The 20,119-nt window shown below is 37.4% G+C and overlaps 1 protein-coding gene across 5 annotated transcripts in view; it reads left to right on the plus strand.

Annotated features, from left to right (window-relative positions):
• The first annotated feature begins 206 nt into the window (after positions 1–206).
• ATP11B (ATPase phospholipid transporting 11B (putative)) overlaps positions 207–20,119 on the plus strand; it is a 130,650-nt gene continuing 110,737 nt past the window's right edge. For 3 of the 5 annotated variants that reach the window (XM_047874416.1, XM_047874417.1, XM_047874418.1), the window contains exon 1: positions 207–517. In XM_047874416.1, coding sequence (XP_047730372.1) covers positions 491–517 — 27 coding nt within the window. In that variant the 5' untranslated portion in view covers positions 207–490. The remainder of the gene's footprint in view (positions 518–20,119) is intronic. The other 2 variants (XM_047874415.1, XM_047874419.1) reach the window with 1 other exon arrangement.

Consider the following 20,119-nt stretch of genomic DNA (forward strand, 5'->3'; position numbering starts at 1 on the left):
CTGGGATTGGGGCCAGGGAGACTGAGGGCAGAAGCTGCACCTGGCCACACTCGCGGCTGGCCCCGCCCACCGGCTGACTCTGGTTCCCGAACGCTGCCGGGCGCGCCGGGCCCCAGGGTCCGTACAGCCCCTTTCGTCACGTCCGGGGGCGGGCCCGGGAGCCGGGGGCGGGCCCGGGTGCGGCTGGGGGGCCGGGCAGGGAGGGTGGGGTGGTGGTGGTGCTCCGGGTGACAGCGGTCAATAATGAAGGTGGCTGCGGCGTGGCGGCCGGCTCAGCTGCGCCGGGCGGGGGTGGCGCCGGGGCCGCGCCTGTAGGACCTCAGGGCCGGCGCGGCGAGATGGGGACCCGGCGCGGGGAGTGAGGTGGCGGCGGCGGCGAGCGGAACTTCAGCCAGAGGGGCACTCCCGCTTCCCCCTCTGGCTCGTCAGCTTCCACCTGCAGCCCCTCGGCCCCCGCGTGCCGCGGGACCGGGACGGCGACGGCGGGGACATGTGGCGCTGGGTTCGGCAGCAGCTGGTAAGTGCCTCTTCCCCTCCCGGACGTCCGCCGCCGCGCGGCCTCTTGGGCCCTGATGGCGGGGTAGGGCTGGCGGCGCGGAGCCGCGAGGCCGGGGCTCGGGCGCCGGGCTAGGCCGCGACGGAGACGCGCGCGGGGCCGGAGCCGGAAAGCCCCTCACGGCCCCCGCACGCGTCTCGCCTCCGAGCCCCGGACTTCGCGGCCGGCCGGAGGCGGCTGCTTCCTCCCCGCGCTTCTGATTTCCTCCCTTCTCGCTGCTCCTGGCGCCACGGCCGCGAGCCGGGGTCCGGAGCGGGTTCTGCGGCCCCCCCCCCCCCCCCCCCGAGGAAACAGGGCGAGGGTACGGAAAGAGACTGAGTGTTGGGGAGAGCCAAGAGGCTTGTGTTTCCTGCCCTTAACGATTTGGGACACATTTGAGCGAAGGGGAGGGGAAGGATTTAATCTTCAGCCCCGTCTTGTCACTGTTTGCAGTTGGGGTGTCACGATTCAGTGTTGGAGTTGGTTATCGAGGAGGAGTTACCGTATCTCATGTAACCACCTCGCCTCGAAAGAAATTTTACTCAAGGCCTGGGTGAGGGAAAGAAAATATTCCAACACCCCGTCTACTTTCGGAAAAGATTTGGACGAAAGTTAAGAACTATGTTTTCCTTCTTATCCTGTCCTCACCCCACCTCAAGTCAAACTTTTGGAATGTGAACCTTACTTTTTTCCATTCTCTCAAGGCAGTTTGAACGAGACAGGTTTGGAACCAATGGTTAACTTTGCAGTTTTACTGCAACATCTGGAGAAAAAAAAAATCTTAGAAAAGGGTGATTTAAAGCATATAAAAGCGCCACCTTTCTCAGAATTAATTCAGAGAGAAAAATCTTTCCTGCCTCTTGGCAACTACAGCCCAGAAAATACAGCACTAAGACAACAGTGACAATGAGGACAGAAATTGGTCCTGGCTGAAGAAGTCTAATCTTATCTCTATGATGAGGTCTTTTGCTGGCTGCTGCCTAATTTCTAAGTCGCATTAATTAATGCTGCTACAACTCAATATTTTCATTTACTACTTCAAAAGGCAGTGCAGCAAAAACGATTTTTGTGGCACTATAAAGATTTTGTGGGACTAAAGCATTGATACCTCTTTTTCCCTGCTCTAGAACAGCATTTTAATATTAAATCTGTTTTCAGAGCCAGCCTTCTCTTAATTCATTTTGCAAAAGGCATCGTGAAATATATTACTAGAAAAATATCTTACAAATTAACTGGAACTGCCGGCCACTTAAGTGTTGGCTTCCTATTTTTAGCTAATTGTAGATTCATATATATGCCTTGTTAGGAAACTAAGCTAATGATGTCATTATAACACGGTATTGTTGTAATACCCTGGCTTTATTGCAATAAGCCATAGCACAACTTGACTCTGGAAGTTAATGATTACAGATCTGATCTCATGCTTTTGATTTGCCAGTCTTTATATTTAGAAGATTTATTTAGCTGATGCTGTTTTTGTGTGGTAGGAAGATCATTATAAAGTGGTTTTCTTAAAGCTTTTCTAATAGATTAAGACACTGCACCTAAATGTTAGGTATTTCTGTTAACCTGAATAAAATCTTGGTTGTATAACCACTCTCATCTTCAAGACAGGCAATCTGGTAATGTTTTTTAAAATGGCTTCAAAGGAACACAACTAAAAGGAAGGGCAGGAAGTTGTGTAGTTAATCTACGAGACAACTGCCTTACCGGGTAGTTAACAAGTTGAACAAGTTGCTGTGCATAAAAAATGCTATCTCTGACATCTAGTTGCACACCTCACTGGTTTTACTCTTAAGTTATCAGATCTAAGTATGTAATCAGATCTGTTCCAGTGTGGGAGTTTGTATCTCTGATTAAGTGTGTACAGTCACTTAAATTATACATAATGGATAGTGGATACACAGAGTCATAAAACTTCATTTTACTATCCCAGGCCTAAACAGCTATTTTAGTTATTATGCCAGAAATTATTTAACTCAAAGTCTAGTTTAGATTACTCTTCGATTCACTCTGTGGATTGAATGTCTTTTAGTAGTAGGTTCACTTTAAAAATTCAGGTGAGTGGGGCAAACTTGGGGACATTAATAAGCAAATCACAAGAATGGGTTTTTTTGAGTTATAAACAATTCATTATATGAATCCTGATCTTAACAACGTATGTTGTCTTGACAAAAAAGTTTCTTGTTATTTCATTACAAAAATAATTCCTATGCTCTAATAATTCCTAATTTAAGAAATCTTTGACTCTTTGTCTCCACACAGTATTTTCACTACTTGACACAATGAGAAAACTCAAGTTGATGTTTTCCCCTTGAGGAAGTAGAGTGAAAAGAAAAAATTGGCATATCTTTTTTCTTTTTCTTTTGTTCTTTTCTGGCTCACAGTGCTGAAGTTATTTTATACAAAGAGAATTCTAAGTAGAATTTCTTATGATATTTTTCTGATACAATTAGTATTATAGTATACTCATTTCTAACAGCATATTATGTGTATTAACCCTTTAGAGATGACAGCACCTTGATTACAATAGTGAAAATGCCATTAGCTACTCACTGTATTCTAATATTTGGATTTGGATGGTAGCCATTAACCACATACGCTATTAAAATTAAAATCCATTTCATTAAATTAAAAACTCATGTGCTTATTAGCTACCATATTGGACATTTCGGAGTAGAACATTTTCGTTATCACAGAAAATTCTATTGAACAGCGCTTCCTTAGACTTTTAAGTTAAAGTCTTTGCTAATACATATTTTAGTTGACATGTAATATTTCTTTACAGAACAATATAATGCTATGTTTTTAAAGCACTTACTGTGTGCAGACATTATAATATGCTAAATATTGGGGATGCAAATGTAAGTCTTACTCATCTTTGTATGTTCAGTGACTCACTGTACTTGACATGAAGTAGACATTGGGTACATGTATGCTGAGTAATGAATAGGTAAGGAAAGAATGAGTCCAGAGTTATTGCTTCTTTGTTTAGAGATAAAATGACAAAATTCAAGATTGACCACTCCAGAAGAAAACTAGAAAACTACTGTAATTTTACAAAAATCCAACTTAATCTTGTCATGCCAGGATACTATTTCTTAAATTGTTCTGCCTTCAGATTTTGGCTGTAGTAAAAGGCCTGGTGAGATGGTCTTCTGATTTGCTGAGAAAAATGGGAAGCTAAACTAAACTCTTTCAACTTTCTGTTCTCTCACACTTACCAAACTTGTTTATACCTGTATTTAATTCTTCCCTTTCCACCTGTCACAAAGAAAGGTGTGACTGTCCTCCTTTCCAAACTAACTGATCTGCTTGTGCTCTAGATCCTGTCTTTGATCTTGCTCTCCACATGCCCTATCAATTATCTATACTATGTTTAGTCTTAACTCTTTTCCTTTAACCTGTAAACATGTTGAAGTCTCCCTCTATTTTACTTTGTCGTGTACTTGTGGCTGTCAAATTATTTCCAATTTTCTAGAAAATAGATCTATATAATTGTGCTGTCCAGTACACTTGAAATGTAGCTAGAATTGAGATATTCTTAAGTATAAATACAGGATTTTGAAAACAGTAAAAAAAAAAAAAAAAGTAAAATATCCCAGTTTTTTATGTTGGTTACATGTTGAAATAACAGTATTTTTGATATATTGGGTGAAGTAAAATATATTATTTCAATTAATTTTACCTGTTTCTTTTTATTTATTTTTCTAATGTGGTTACTAAAAATTTTAAAATTGTATATGTAGCTTGCATTTGTGGCTTATGTTATAGTGTTTCTGTTGCTGTGTAACATGAAAAGTGTGTTTGTGTTTCTGTATAGCACATGATATAAGCCTGGATAACTCACTAGACTGTAAATATCTTAGGGTAGGGGCATATCTTATTCATCTTTATATCCCTTGGACTCAAGACAGCAGCTGGCCCATTCATAATAGATGCTCACCAACCAAATGTTGGTTGAATAAATGATTATCATATTTATTTCAGCATCAGTTTAGAAGTAGCTGTGTTCTTTGCCTTTCTCTTAAGAGTAGAAAAGGAGGCACAGGCCTATGGTAGTATCATTTTGGTATGGCTAAGTAAGTTTTAATCTCAGGAATTAGTGTTTAAGAACCTAGATCTTTGAATATTTGCTTCTTTTGTCTCTGTGTTTAGACCTATATTCTTAGACACCCAGTTTTTCATTTGATTAGGGAGGTCAAGGATTAGAGGAATACGAAATATCCCAGCAGCACTGAAGTAGGGACCTTGCTTAGATCCTCCAAAAGAACCTTATGATTGCCATTATTGTCATTAAATATCCCTTCAATCCCTGCAGTCTGTTTTCAACCTAGCAGCCAGAATGATTTTATTAAAACACACATTAGATCATGTAATTCAGTGTTTAAAGCCTTATAAGGACTTATAAGGTCCTTATAAGGTCCTTATAAGGTTTAAAACCTTATAAGGGCTGCTTGATCTGTATCCCTCTGTGCAACCTCCCCCTTCTTTGACCCCCCAAACTGCTTCTCAAATCCCATGTCACTTTTCCCTCACTTTGCTTTATCCACACTGGCTGCCTTGCAATTTATCAGAAGGGTCAGACATACTTCAATCTCAAGATCATTGTCCTGGCTATTACCTCTTCTAGGAATGTCAATCCCCCACACTGCCATCCGCTGGCTCCCTTATTCCCTTCAAGTCTTTATTCAATTGTTACTTATCAGTGAGGCCTTTTCTGGACATTGACTATAAAACTGTAAACCTTCCCAATATTTCCCTATTCCCCAGCCCTTTTTTAATTTCTCTAACCACTTAACACTATTTAACATACTCTGTAATTTATTTGTCTCATTTATCTCATGAAGGCAAGGATTTTTGTCTATTTTTAGTTCTCCATATAGCAAAAATTTTCTCAACTCTTTATCTACTTTTCAGTAACACCATTTCTTTCTCATTTAGTTATTTATTCACTTGAACGTTTTCTGAACATCTAATCTGTGATAGCATGTTGCTAGGCTCTCATACTACAAAATAAAGCAACCTTGGCCCTACCCGGTCTTTTAGGAGGCTCTTCTTCTGAAATAGATATTTGGATTGTTGTCATTTTTTCCTATTACAAAAATGTTGCAGTGATCATATTTATGTTTTTGTGGGGTTTTTTTCAATTGGAATACTTAGAAGTGGAATTGTTGGGTAATGGGGTGTATACATTATAACTATTAGCATGTATTGCCAAATTATTTTCCAAAACATGTGAGTTCCTCTTTCCCTATATCTTCATCAACACTTTGTACTGTCAGACATGAAAAAATTTACCAATTTGATGGATGTGAATTGTATTTTATTTTGTTCTAATTTGCATTTCCCTGATTGCTAGTGAGATTCAAGTGTCCTGTATTTCATTCATATGAATATATTGCTTGTTTTTCTTTTTTTTTTTTAATTTTTTTTTCAATGTTTATTTATTTTTGGGACAGAGAGAGACAGAGCATGAACGGGGGAGGGGCAGAGAGAGAGGGAGACACAGAATTGGAAACAGGCTCCAGGCTCTGAGCCATCAGCCCAGAGCCCGACGCGGGGCTCGAACTCACGGACCGCGAGATCGTGACCTGGCTGAAGTCGGACGCTTAACCGACTGCGCCACCCAAGCGCCCCTATTGCTTGTTTTTCTATTGGATAGTTTGTCTTTTCCTTATTAGTTCTTTCAATAATCTGTATTCTAATTCTTTATTGTGTTTGTTGTAAGTATTTTCTTCCAGTTCATCCTCCCTTGTATGTATTTAACTTTGTTGATGGTGTCTTTTTTTTGACACAGAAATTTTAAAGCTATTTGTAGGTAAATGTATTAGGACTAATGATTTTATTTATAATAAACAAGTTTATTACTTGTTTAGATATTCCTTTCATACACCAGGATCATAAAGCTGTTTTTCTAGTGTTTTCTTCAAATTGTCTTAAAATTTAGTTTTTCAACATTTAGGAATTGATTTTTGTGTATGAAATAGAGAATTTATTTTCTCCCATATGGAGTTATTTGTCCCAGTACTTTTTATTGAATGAGCCATCTTTTCCCCCACTAATCAGTGTTGTTTGACTTCTCTGTCATATACCAGCATTCTCTTTTCATGCATCTTGTTCTCTTCCTAAGTTCTGTCTTCAGTTTAATTCATCTGTTGATCTGGTGCGCCAGTAATGCACTTTTTTATTGTTTTTCATTTAATTCCAGTGTAGTTAACATGCAGTGTTATATTAGTTTCAGGTGTACAATCTAGTGAGTCAGTGATTCTATACATTACTCAGTGCTCATCATTATAAGTGTACTCTTAATCCCCTTTACTTATTTCACCCGTCCCCACTCTGGTAACCATCAGTTTGTTGTCTATAGATAAGAGTCTGTTTCTTGGTTAATTTTTCTCTCCTCTTTTTCCCTTTGCTTATTTGTTTTGTTTCTTAAATTCCACACATAAGTGAAATCATATGGTATTTGTCTTTCTGTGACTGGCTTATTTTGCTTAGCATTATATGTGCTAATACTATATTTTCATTATACTTGTGAATGGCAAGATTTCATTCCTTTTTATGGTTGAGTAACATTCCATATATACATTTTCCTATCCATTTATCTATTGATAAAATGAGTTGCTTCCATAATTTGGCTATTGTAAATAATGCTGCTCTAAACATGAGGGTGTATGTATCCCTTTGAATTAGTGTTTTTGTGTTTTTGGAGTAAGTACCCAGTAGTGTGATTACTGAATCATAGGGTAGTTCCATTTTTAACTTTTTGAACCGCTTGTTATCCACAGCAGCTACACCAGTTTGCTCTCCCACCAGCAGGACACAAAGGTTCCTACTTTTCCACATCCTAACACTTTTTGTTTCTTGTGTTGTTTTTTAAAAAAAATTTTTTTTAACGTTTATTTATTATTAAGAGACAGAGCATGAGCATGGGAGGGGCAGAGAGAGGGGGAGACACAGAATCTAAAGCAGGCTCCAGGCTCTCAGCTGTCAGCACAGAACCTGACGCGGGGCTCAAACTCATGAACTGCGAGATCATGGCTGGAGCCAAAGTCGGATGCTTAACTGACTGAGCCACCCAGGTATCCCTCTTGTGTTTTTATTTTAGCCATTCTGATAGGTGTGGGGTAATGTCTCATTGTAGTTTTGATTTGCAGTTCTTTGATGATGAATTATGTTGAGCATCTGTAATTCTTCTTCGGAGAAATGTCTACTCATGTCTTCTGCCCATTTTTTAATTGGATCATTTGTTTTATGGGTGTTGAGACGTATAAGTTCTTTATTTTGGATACTAACCTTTTATGGATATGTCACTTGCAAGTATCTTCTCCCATTCAGCAGGTTGTCTTTTAGTTTTGTCGATTGTTTCCTTCACTGTGCAGAAGCTTTATATTTTGATGTAGTCCCAATAGTTTATTTTTGCTTTTATTTCCCTTGCCTTCAGAGACATACCTAGAAAAAAGTTGCTATGTCCAAAGTCAGAGAAATACTGCCTGTGCTCTCCTCTAGGATTTTTATAGTTTCAGGGGTCACATTCAGGTCCTTAATCCATTTTGACTTTATCTTTTTGTATGGTGTAAGCCAGCGGTCCAGTTTCATTCTTTTGCATGTAGCCATCCAGTTCTTACAGCACCATTTGTTGAAGAGGCTATCTTTTCCTTATTGCATATTCTTTCCTCCTTTGTCAAAGATTGACCATATAAATGTGGGTTTATTTCTGGGCTTCTGTTCCATTGAACAATGGGCCTATTTTTGTGCCAGTATGATAGATTAGCATTTTGATTACTGCAGCTTTGTAGTGCAACTTGAAGTCTGGGATTGTTATACCTCCAGCTTTGTTTTTCTTTTCCAGATTGTTTTGGCTATTTGGGGTCTTCTGTGGTTCCATACAGATTTTAGGATTGCTTGTTCTAGTTCTGTGAAAAATGTTGGTATTTTGATGGGAGTGCATTAAATCTGTAGATTTATATATGGCCTTTATTATGTTGAGGTATGTTCCTTCTGATCCTACTTTGTTGAGGGCTTTTATCATGAATGGATGTCGTACTGTGTCAAATGCTTTTTCTGCATCTATTGAAATGATCATATGGTTTTTATCTCTTTTATTGATGTGATGTATCACATTGATTGACTTGCAAATATTGAGCCACGCTTGCATCTCAGGGATAAATCCCACTGATCATGATGAATGATTTTTTTTAATGTATCATTAGATTCAGTTTGCTAATATTTTGTTGAGGATTTTTGCATCTGTGTTCATCAGAGATATGGCCTGTAGTTTTCTTTTTTCTTTCTTTCTATCTTTTTTTTTTTTTTGGTAGTTTCTTTATCTGGTTTTGGTATCAGGATAATGCTGGCTTCATAGAATGAATCAGGAAGTTTTCCATCCTCTTCTATTTGTTGGAATAGTTTGAGAAGAATGGATATCATGTCTTCTTTAATGTTTATTTATTAATTTATTTTGAGAGAGAGAGAGAGAAGGAGGGCAAGAGGATGTGCGAAGGGGAGGGACAGAGAGAAAAGACAGAGGATCCCTGGCAGGCTGTGTTGTCAGCGTGGAACTGGACATGGGGCTCAATCTCACAAACCATGAGATCATGACCTGAGCCAAAACCAAAAGGTGGATGCTTAACTGACTGATTCACCCAGGTGCCCCTTTATCTTCTTTAGGTCATTTTGTTCAGTAGAATTTACCTATGAAGCCATCTCGTCCTGGACTTGTTTGTTAAGAGTTTTTTGATTACTGATTCAGTTTCATCACTGGTAATCAGTCTGTTCAAATTTTGTATTTCTTCCAGATTCAGTTTTGGGAGATTGTACGTTTCTATGAATTTATCTATTTCTTCTAGGTTATCCCAATTTGTTGGCATATAATTTTTCATAATATTCTGTTACAATCTTTTGTAGTTTGTGGTGTCAGTTGTTATTTCTCTCCTTTCCTTTTTCTTTCTGATTTTATTTGAGTGTGTTCCCTCCCTCCCTCTCCCTTTAATGAGTCTGGCTAAAGGTTTATCAATTTTGTTGATATTTTCAAAGAACCAACTCCTGGTTTTATTATCTGTTCTATTTTTTAGTTTCTATTTTATTTATTTCCGCTGTAATCTTTATTATTTCCTTCTACTAGTTTTGGGTTTCATTTGTTTTTCTTTTTCCGGATGCTTTAGGTAGAAGGTTAGGCTGTTTATTTGGTTTTTTTCTTCTTTAGGTAGGCCTGTGTTGCTATAAACTTCCCTCTTAGAACAACTTTTGCTGTATCCTAAAGATTTTGGACTGATGTGTTTTCATTTTCATTTGTCTCTGTGTATTTTTTTTTATTTTGTCTTTGATTTCTTGGTTGACCCGTTCATTGTCTGGTAGCATTTATTTAACCTCCATGTATTTGTGAGCTTTCCAGGCTTTTTCTTGTGGTTGATTTCTAGTTTCATAGCATGTGGTCAGAAAAGATGCTATGACTTTGATCTTTTTGAATTTGTTGAGACTTATTTTGTGGCCTGATATGTGATTGTTGATTTTCTGTTTAGATCATCTATTCATTAATGTAACTGGGATGTTATGCACTGTCTTAATTAAAGTATTTTTTATAAAGTCTTGATATCTGGCTGAACAGACCCCCCAATCCTTTTTTTCTTTCAGAATTGCATTGATCTTTACCCTTCCATATGCTATTTTTAATCAGTTTACCTACTTCTGTGGAAAATAATTCTAGGATTTTGATTGACTTTGCATCTAATTTGTTAAGTTTCTTTTCATATTTTTCTCTTTGATGAGGTAGACGCTATGGATTGTATTTTATTATTTTCTAGCTATACCTATATATTGAGTATCTCTATCTGCCTACAAATAATATAGGGATTTACATTTTAACTCAAGTATTTCCACTCTCACTTTTCACATTACTATTACATAATAGTTTAGCTCTACTTTTTTCCCTTTTACCAGCTTTATTGAGATTTAACTCACATACCATACAATTTACCCATTTAAAGTTTCAATTTTTTTAGTATATTCATAGAATTGTGCAGCCAACACCATACTCCAATGTTAGGACATTTTTATACCCCTAAAAGAGACTATGTTCCCAGTAATTCTCACTTTCCATTCCTCCAAACCTGTAGCCCCCAGCCCTAATCAGTCACTAATCTACTTTCTGTCTCTATCGATTTGCCTGCTGTGGACATTTCATATAAATAGCATCATACAGTATTTGGTATTTTGTGACTGTTTTCTTTCACCTGGCATAATATTTTCAAGGTTCATTGATGTCATAGCACATATCAGTAATTCATTCCTTTCTTTGTCAAATAATATTTCATTGTATGGATATAGTATATTTTGTTTATCTATTCATCAGTTGGTGGACATTTAGTTTGTTTCCACCTTTTGGCTAGAAATAGCACTACTTTGACCTCTAATGGACAGGTCTTTGCATCCATATGTATTTTCATTTCTCTTGGGTATATACCTAAAGTGTGGGGTTACTGGATCATATGGTAACTCTACTTTTAACTTTGTGAGGAATTGCCAAACTATTTTCCAAAGTGGCTGCACCATTTTACATTCCCACCAGCAGTTTTTAAGTGTTCCGGTGTCTTCATATCCTTGTCAACTCTTGGTTTTGTCTTTTTAATTATAGCCATCATGGTGGGAATGATACCACATTGTGGTTTTGATTTACATTTTGCTAATAACTAATGATTTCAAACATCTTCTCATATCCCTGTTAGCCATTTGCACCTTTTCTGGAGAAATGCCTATTCAAATCTTTTTGTCCATTAAAAAATTTTTGAAGGGGGCACCTGGGTAGCTCAGTTGGTTGATCTGAAGTTGGGCTTGACTTCAGCCCAGGTCATAATCCTAGGGTCATAAGATCGAGCCCCACATTGGGCTCTGTACTGAGTTGAGCTTACTTAAAATTCTTTCTCTCTCTGCCTCTCTCCCCCATTTGTGCGTTCTCTCTCTCTCTCTCTCTCTCTCTCTCTCTCATAAAATTAGAATACTTTTAATTGAGTTCTAAGAGTTTTTTTTTTACTCTAGATACAAGACCCTTAGCAAATAAATAATTTGCAAATATTTTCCCCCATAATGTGTGTTCTAGTTCTGCTTGTTTTTAAACTCAAACATTTTCCAACTTTTTAGCAGTTACTCATTTTTATTTTCTACTAAAATTTAACGATTTCTTTTACTTACCATTGTTTCTTGCATACCACCTCTTCCCTTTGGATTTACTTTTATTTTTAATGAAATACATTCTTTTGTAGGGGTGATCTGTTTCAGTTTTTATGTCTTTATTTCATAATTATTATTGAACACTAATTTAGGTACAGAATTCTAGATTAACATTTACTTTCACTCAATATTGAAGATACTACTTATTCCATTGCTTTCTGACATTTATAATTGCTGGTATAAAGTATGTTTTTAATCTAATTGCCATTACTTTGTTAGTAATCTGTGTTACATGGATTTTAGGGTTATCTCTTTGTCCTTGATATTTTGTAATTTTATTGTGCTGTATCTATAATATTTTTTCATGTTTTTCCTACTCTGCACTTGTGTGTGCTTTCAGGCTGAAGGCTGTTATTAATATGGTTCAGAAAATTTTTCAGCTATTTTTTTTTCTTTAAATATTGCTTCTCAAAGAATAAAATCATTCCATTTGCAGTAACATGGATGGAACTGGAGGGTATTATGCTAAGTGAAATAAGTCAGTCAGAGAAAGATAGATATCATATGTTTTCACTCATATGTAGATCTTGAGAAACTTAACAGAAGACCATGGGAGAAGGGAAGGGGAAAAATAGTTACAGAGAGGGAGGCAAACCATAAGAGACTCTTAAATACAGAGAACAAACAGAGGGTTGATGAGGGGTGGGGGAGAGGGGAAAGTGGATGATGGGCATCGAGGAGGGCACTTGTTGGGATGAGTACTGGTGTTGTGTGTAAGCCAATTTGACAATAAATTATATTAAAAATACATACATACACATATACATACATACATACATACATACATACATACATACATACATACTGCTTCTCAGCCTCTAATATTCTCAGTCTAGAACTCTTGCTTGATACTACTCTGTCTTCTATGGCTTTTACACTTCTTTTTCATATTTCTCATGTATTTTCTCTCTGTGTTGCTTTCACTGTGAATACCTTAGTTCTAGCTTCCAGTTCACTAATTCTCACACCTGTGTCCAATCTAGAGTTCATACTGTCTTCTGAATATTTAAGTGATTTTTTTATTTCCATATTTATTGGACCTCTTTCAGTTTTGTCTGTTTTTGATGCATATCTGTGTGGTTTTTCTCATAATATTTTCTTTTAAAAAAAGAGATATTATTATCTCTTTGGAGGTTTTATACATATTTAAAGGTACACAAATTTTTTTCAGCTTCCTTTAAGTTGAACCTGACTCTAGGACCCAGATACAAAGGGATGCTATTAATCCTTATCATGTCAAAGGATTTGAACTTCAGACTGCCTGTTTCTAGACATGGAGTCCCAAAGGCTCAACCCCTGATTACAGAAATGATTATCTTATTTTAAACTTAGCTAAGTCTTTTCTTTTTTTTTTTTTTCAACTTTTTTTTTTTGGGGGGGGGGGGGGACAGAGACAGAGCATGAACGGGGGAGGGGCAGAGAGAGAGGGAGACACAGAATCAGAAACAGGCTCCAGGCTCCGAGCCATCAGCCCAGAGCCTGATGCGGGGCTCGAACTCACAGACCGCGAGATCGTGACCTGGCTGAAGTCGGACGCTTAACCGACTGCGCCACCCAGGCGCCCCTCTTTTTAATTTTTAAATGTTTTTATTTTCGAGAGAGACCGAGCACAAGTAGGGGAGGGGCAGAGAGAGAGAGGGAGACAGAATTGGAAGCAGGCTCCAAGCTCAGAGCTGTCAGCACAGAGCCTGATGCAGGACTTGAACTCGTGAACCTGGAGATCATGACCTGAGCTGAAGTTGGATGCTTGACTGACTGAATCACCTGGGCAGCCCAAGTCTTCTTAATTAAAGAAAAACAGGTATTTTATACATCTTTGCTTTTGTGAAGCAAAGGGAAGAGCTCACAGTATGGACTTTTTCAAGGCCAATAACTAATATCAGCAGCAAGACTTGAACCTAGAGAGTTTTTCCAGAGAGTTTAGCAGTGTAGGAGAGAACTAGCAGTAGCAGCAGTTTTCCCTGTATCTCTCTTTCCCAATCCTGCCACCTTAAATCTGCTCAAGAGTGAGGCAACACTAGGGAATGAGTTAGGAGAAGAAATTTCTAGGCAACAGTGGTACTCTGGAGACACAAGTGACAGGTTTGTAGAGGAAGAGGAGAGAAGTGGTGGAGAATTCCTGTAGTTATTCAGCTATAGCCATTCTCAAGTTGACACAATATTTTAGGTACCAGAAGTTGTTAGAACTTGCTTGTACCTTAGTGTATATCCTCTTGAAAATGTTATCTACTATAAAATGCAATATATATAAATTGATTTTGAACAGCATGGCAAGTTTTTTTTTTTTTTTTTTTTTTTTTTTTTTTTTACAGTTTTCATGTTTTTAATTTCCTTTTTGTCTTGAACCTGGCGAGATCAAAAATTTATTTTGAAGTTTGACAAGTTTGTGATGTTGAAATAGATGTTAGAAATGATGAAAAGAGATAGGATGGTTGTCCATTTTAATTAATAACTCTTATTACACCTGTAATGGAATTATGTCACATTTAACTCTATTAAGAAGGATGTATTTGATAATCTTCTAAAGGGAAAAAAGTGAGTCATCTAAGGAGTTACTGCTATTTCAGTTAAAATTTTACTCATTTTACTTGATATTTTGTTTCTTTTTTTGTGTGCTTAAGACGCCTTATTTTTTCTAAATGAAGTTTTATGTAGAACAGAGGCCCTTGGGGCGTCTGGGTGGCTCAGTCAGTTGGGTGTCTGACTTCAGCTCAGGTCATGATATCACAGCTCATGAGTTCAAGCCCCGCATCGGGCTCTGTGTTGACAGCTCAGAGCCTGGAGACTGCTTGGGATTCTGTGTCTCCCTCTCTGCCCCTCCCCTGCTCATACTCTGTCTCTCTCTCTCTCTCTCTCTCTCTCTCTCAAAAGTAAATAAACATTAAAAAAATAAATAAATAAAAAGAACAGAGGCCCTGACTTCTCATTTTGGTATTTCCACAGTACCAAGCATACTACCTAGTATATAGTCAGTGCTCATAATATTTATAAATTTTATTTTTTAAAAATTAATAGGATAATTTAATATAGGACATACTAAGTAGTTTGATATTTCAGAATGCTCAGATGTCTTTACTCACATTTGGTACAGTGCCTCACATTGTATCAAGCACATCTTTTGCAATAAATACTTGTGTTACTTATTGGTATTCTAAGATTTTGCTTTGAAGAAAGAGTCCTTTGCAATGAGTGCAGTTGGCAGATAAAGCATAAGTAGTTGTAGTCAGTTCATCTTAATCATATGTACATAGGAAATTGTTTCTTCACTCTTATATCTCCTGAGCTACAAAGGGAATATAGATATATTTGCTTATCTCAGTTCTCCACTGTGCTCTTTAATATACAAGTTTGAAAAATGCTAACAGGGGCGCCTGGGTGGCGCAGTCGGTTAAGCGTCCGACTTCAGCCAGGTCACGATCTCGTGGTCCATGAGTTCGAGCCCCGCGTCAGGCTCTGGGCTGATGGCTCAGAGCCTGGAGCCTGTTTTGGATTCTGTGTCTCCCTCTCTCTCTGCCCCTCCCCCGTTCATGCTCTGTCTCTCTCTGTCCCAAAAAAATAAATAAACGTTGAAAAAAAAAATTTAAAAAAAAATGCTAACAAAGGTATAAGGGTGGACTTGATTCTTTACTATTGAAAAACTGGCAAATGGTTCTCTAATGTGTGTTTTCCTGTTGAAATTTAAATGTGAAGGCACAGGCCTCTAACTTAGATATGCAGGAGACTCCTCCCCTCCCGCCCTTTGTAGTTCCAATTCTTTATGCAACTTTAAAGGAAATTGGTACATTGCTTACCTGCTAGTGTTGTCAACCCTTTTTCCAGCATATATTTGCAGAATTTGAAAACAAAACAAAAAAATTTAAAAACTTAGGTATTTATTAGGGGACAGTGAAAGTCAAAATTCTTAATGTTTATTTTTTTTAATTTTTTTTAATTTTTTTAATGTTTATTCTATTTTTTTTTAATGTTTCTTTTTTGAGAGAGAGAGAGAGAGAGAGAGAGAGAGAGAGAGAGAAAATGAGCTGGGGAAGGGCAGAGAGAGAGAGGGAGACAGAATCTGAAGCAAGCACCAGGCTCTGCGCTGTCAGCACAGAGCCCAACATGGGACTCAAACTCATGAACTGTGAGATCATGACCTGAGCTGAAGTCAGAGGCTTAACTGACCGAGCCACCCAGATGCCCCTAAAATGTTTATTCTTAGAGGGGTGGGTGCAGACAGAGAGAGAGAGAGAGAGAGAGAGAGAGAGACAGAACCTGAAGCAGGCTCCACGCTTCGAGCTGTCAGCATAGAGCCCAGTGCATGGCTTGAACTCATGAACCCCGAGATCATGACCTGAGCTGAAGTCGGACACTTAACTGACTGAGTCACCCAGGTGCCCCTGAAAGTCAAAATTCTTAAGTAATCATAGATGGTTTTGATAATCTTTATACTGTCTCCTAGACCATGAGTTCCCTAATGATGATGTTTCCCATAGATTGAAATAAAGTTTTCAGTTACTCTATGCAAAATAAGAAAAACTAGGTCAATGTAATGCCCGTGTGTGTGTGTGTTTGCTTCAGTTTGTAGATGTGCTTGTTTTTAAGGACTATTTTTTTAACTTTTAAAAAATAAACTTTTTATCTTAGAATAGTTTCAGATTTACAGAGAAGTTGGAAAGATAATACAAAGAATTCGTGTATATTCCCTTCACCCAGTTTCTCTTACTAAATTTTACATTACTAGGTTAAACTTGTTACACTGTGAACATGTATTAATATTATTAATTAATAATTAATACATTATTATTAATAATTAATACATTATTATTATTATTAAACACTATACTTTATTCAGATGTTAGTTTTTCACCAGTGTTCTTTCTTCTGCTTCAAAACTCCATCTGGCATAACACATTACATTTAATGATTCCTTGATCCTTCAATAATTTTGTCTTTCTCATAACTTGATTTTTCTCCCTCTTTACCAGGTGCTTCATTTCAAACCTAAAAATATGATTCACTTACACTAAAAAATACATATATTTTATTTGATTCAGCTGTAATTACTAACCCTACTTCCCCACTCTCTTCTTTACCCCTATTTAATCAATCCATTATAGCCTTTTTAATTTTATTCAAACTGTGTTGATCAAAGTCACCAGTGATTTCCTAATTATTAAATTCGGTACTCTTTTTTTCAGTTTTCATCTTTCTCTACAGCATATGAAATAATTCTTTTTTGCAACTTCTTCCTGTGTTTCTGCCACACCTCTCCTCTCTTTTCCTTCTCTCTGGTGATCTTTCTCCTTTGCTTATTCCTTTTCTCCCACATGTATCTTAAATGATAGCCTTGAGAATTCCATCTCTTGCCCTTTTTCTCTTCTTCCACTGTGCACTCATAACAGGCAGTCTTATACATTCTTTGATTTTAACTATCATCTTTATGCTTGCTGGGTTCCTATCCCAAGTCCAACCCTCTTTCCTAACATCTAAACAAAAATATCCAGTTGCTTTATAAATATCTATGCTGGGTGTCCCACATTGAAATGAGAAAATAATTGTAGTTTGATCTTAAATATGTGAGTGGAAATAGGAAATTAGGTGATATGTAAGGTAAATAAGGCCTAAATCACTGAAGTTTTATCAACTCCAGGTGGGCAGGGATTAAGTCATCTATTTCTTTATATCACCACTAGTCCTTAGCTTGTTACAAAGCACGTAGAAAATACTCAGTAAATACCCTTTGATTGATTGCTAAAGGAAATTCTTTCCATTACATGTAGAAGTCAAGAACTAGATCAGCAGTACAATTTTAATAGTCATTATGCAGTGTAAATGAACTACTTGCTTCCTGGAAGAAGTGAAAATAGTCGTCTGTGTCTTTTAAAAATACATTTTTAGAATTATGTCAGTTTGACCCAATGTTGCTAAATAATAATTTTTCTGCTTGAGGTTTAATTTTCAATTTTTTGTACCAGTAGTTTAGGATTTGCTGGGTCCTATTTGTTTAACCTTGTACATATATGTTTTATTTTCTTCCGAAGCATGTTTTTTAGGTTCCCAGTGCATAAAATTTATAAGACAATTATCATTTTTCCACCCTGCTGTTTTCTACTTTTTGTTTCAGTTCTTGCCTAAATAACTAAATAGGATTCACTCAGCATGTCTGTTCTTTAATTTCAATATATTTTTATGTTGTTTTTATGATTTTTTACCTAATACATTAGCTTGTTTAAATCTATACTTGAAAATATTTGTTGTGGTTTCCTGGTTTGAATACTGGCAGTACTGCTTATGGTAAAAGTAGAAGCTTCTTCCTTGAGGGATTCTGTTATAGACCCAAGACAGTGAGTATTTGTAACTTATATTTTGGTCTTCCAGGTATCTAGTTGCTTTTCAACCCTGTCAGACCCTAACAAATATTTTATGAATGCTACATCCCTTCTTATCCAGTGATAAAATTTAAATCTGTAACCTGCCTACACTAATAACTTCTTTAAAAAATCAACATCAAAACTGAAATTGTTACATGAAGAATAGAGAAATATAGTTATATTAAGTAATTTCTATTTCAGAAGGTAAGTGTGCAGTCATAACTTCAGTAGACATAAAGATCCGATATTATAATCATTGTGAATCCATGGCCACTAATGCAGACTGCTGAAAGTATAGTGTATACTTCCAAGGCATACCTTAGAAATATTGTGGGTTCAGTTCCAGAGCACTGCATGCAATAAAGTGAGTAACACAACAAAGCAAGTCAAATGAATTTTTTGATTTCCTAGGGCATATAAAATTTATGTTTACACTATATTAAATGTGCAACATTATCATGTCTAAAAAAGCAATGTACATACCTCAGTTTAAAAACACTTTATTGCTAAAAAAGGCTGACCATAATGTCAGCTTTCAGCAAGTCATAATCTTTTCCTGGTGGAGGGTCTTGCGTGGATATTGATGGCTGCTTACTGATCAGGGTGATGGTTACTAAAAGTTAGGGTGGCTGTGCCAGTTTCTTAAAATAAGGCATCAAGGAACTTTGCTCCATCAGTTGACTCTTTCTTTCATGAAGGTATAGTTTCTCTGTAGCATGTGATACTGCTTGATGACATTTTACTCATACTAAAACTTCTTTCAAAATTGGAGTCAATCCTCTCAAATTCTGCCACTGCTTTATCAACTACGTTTATGTAATAGTCTAAATCCTTTGTTGTCATTTCAACAGTCTCCACAGCATCTTCACTAGGAGTAGATTCTCTTTCAAGAAACCACTTTCTTTGTTCATCCATAAGAAGCAACTCCTCATCCATTAGAGTTTTATCATAAGATTGCAGCAATCCAGCCACATCTTCAGGCTTCACTTTCTAATTCTATCTAGTTTTCTTGCTATTTCCACCTCGTCTGCAGTTGTTTTCTCCACTGAAATCTTAAACCCCTCAAAGTCATCCAGGAGTGTTGGAATCAATGTCTTCCAAACTCCTGCAAATACTGAGATTTTGACCTCTTCCCATGGATCACAGATGTTCTTAATGGTATCCAGAATAGTGAATTCTTTCCAGAAGGTTTTCAGTTTACTTTTCTCAGATGCATCGGAGGAATCCCTCTCTGTGGCAGCAATAGCTTTATGAAAAGTTGTTTGTTTTTTTTTTCTCACTCATTCAAGTTTTTATTTAAATTTTAGTTAACATATGGTAAAATTGGTTTCAGGTGTAGAATTTAGTAATTCATCACTTACATATAACACCAAGTGCTCATCACGACAAGTACCCTCCTTAATGCCCACCACCCATTTAGCCCATCCCCTGCCCACCTCTCTCCATCAACCCTATTTGTTCTCTATAGTTAAGAGTCTCTTATGGTTTGTTTCCCTGTCTCTTTTTCCCCCTTCCCTATGTTCATCCACTTTGTTTCTTAAATTCCACATATGAGTGAAATCATATGGTATTTGTCTTTCTGTGTTTTATTTTGCTTAGCATAATACACTCTAACTCCATCCATGCCATTGCAATAGCACAATTTCATTCTTTTTTTTTTTTTTTTTTTTAATTTTTTTTTTTCAACGTTTATTTATTTTTGGGACAGAGAGAGACAGAGCATGAACGGGGGAGGGGCAGAGAGAGAGGGAGACACAGAATCGGAAACAGGCTCCAGGCTCTGAGCCATCAGCCCAGAGCCTGACGCGGGGCTTGAACTCACGGACCACGAGATCGTGACCTGGCTGAAGTCGGACGCTTAACCGACTGCGCCACCCAGGCGCCCCGCAATTTCATTCTTTTTGATGGCTGAGTAATACTGTATTGTATATATATACCACATCTTCTTTATCCACTCATCAATTGAAGCACTCTTTCCGTAGTTTGGTTGTTTGTTGATGGTGCT

Source organism: Prionailurus viverrinus, chromosome C2 (genome assembly GCF_022837055.1).
Source record: "Prionailurus viverrinus isolate Anna chromosome C2, UM_Priviv_1.0, whole genome shotgun sequence".
In the NCBI taxonomy this organism is placed as follows: domain Eukaryota; kingdom Metazoa; phylum Chordata; class Mammalia; order Carnivora; family Felidae; genus Prionailurus; species Prionailurus viverrinus.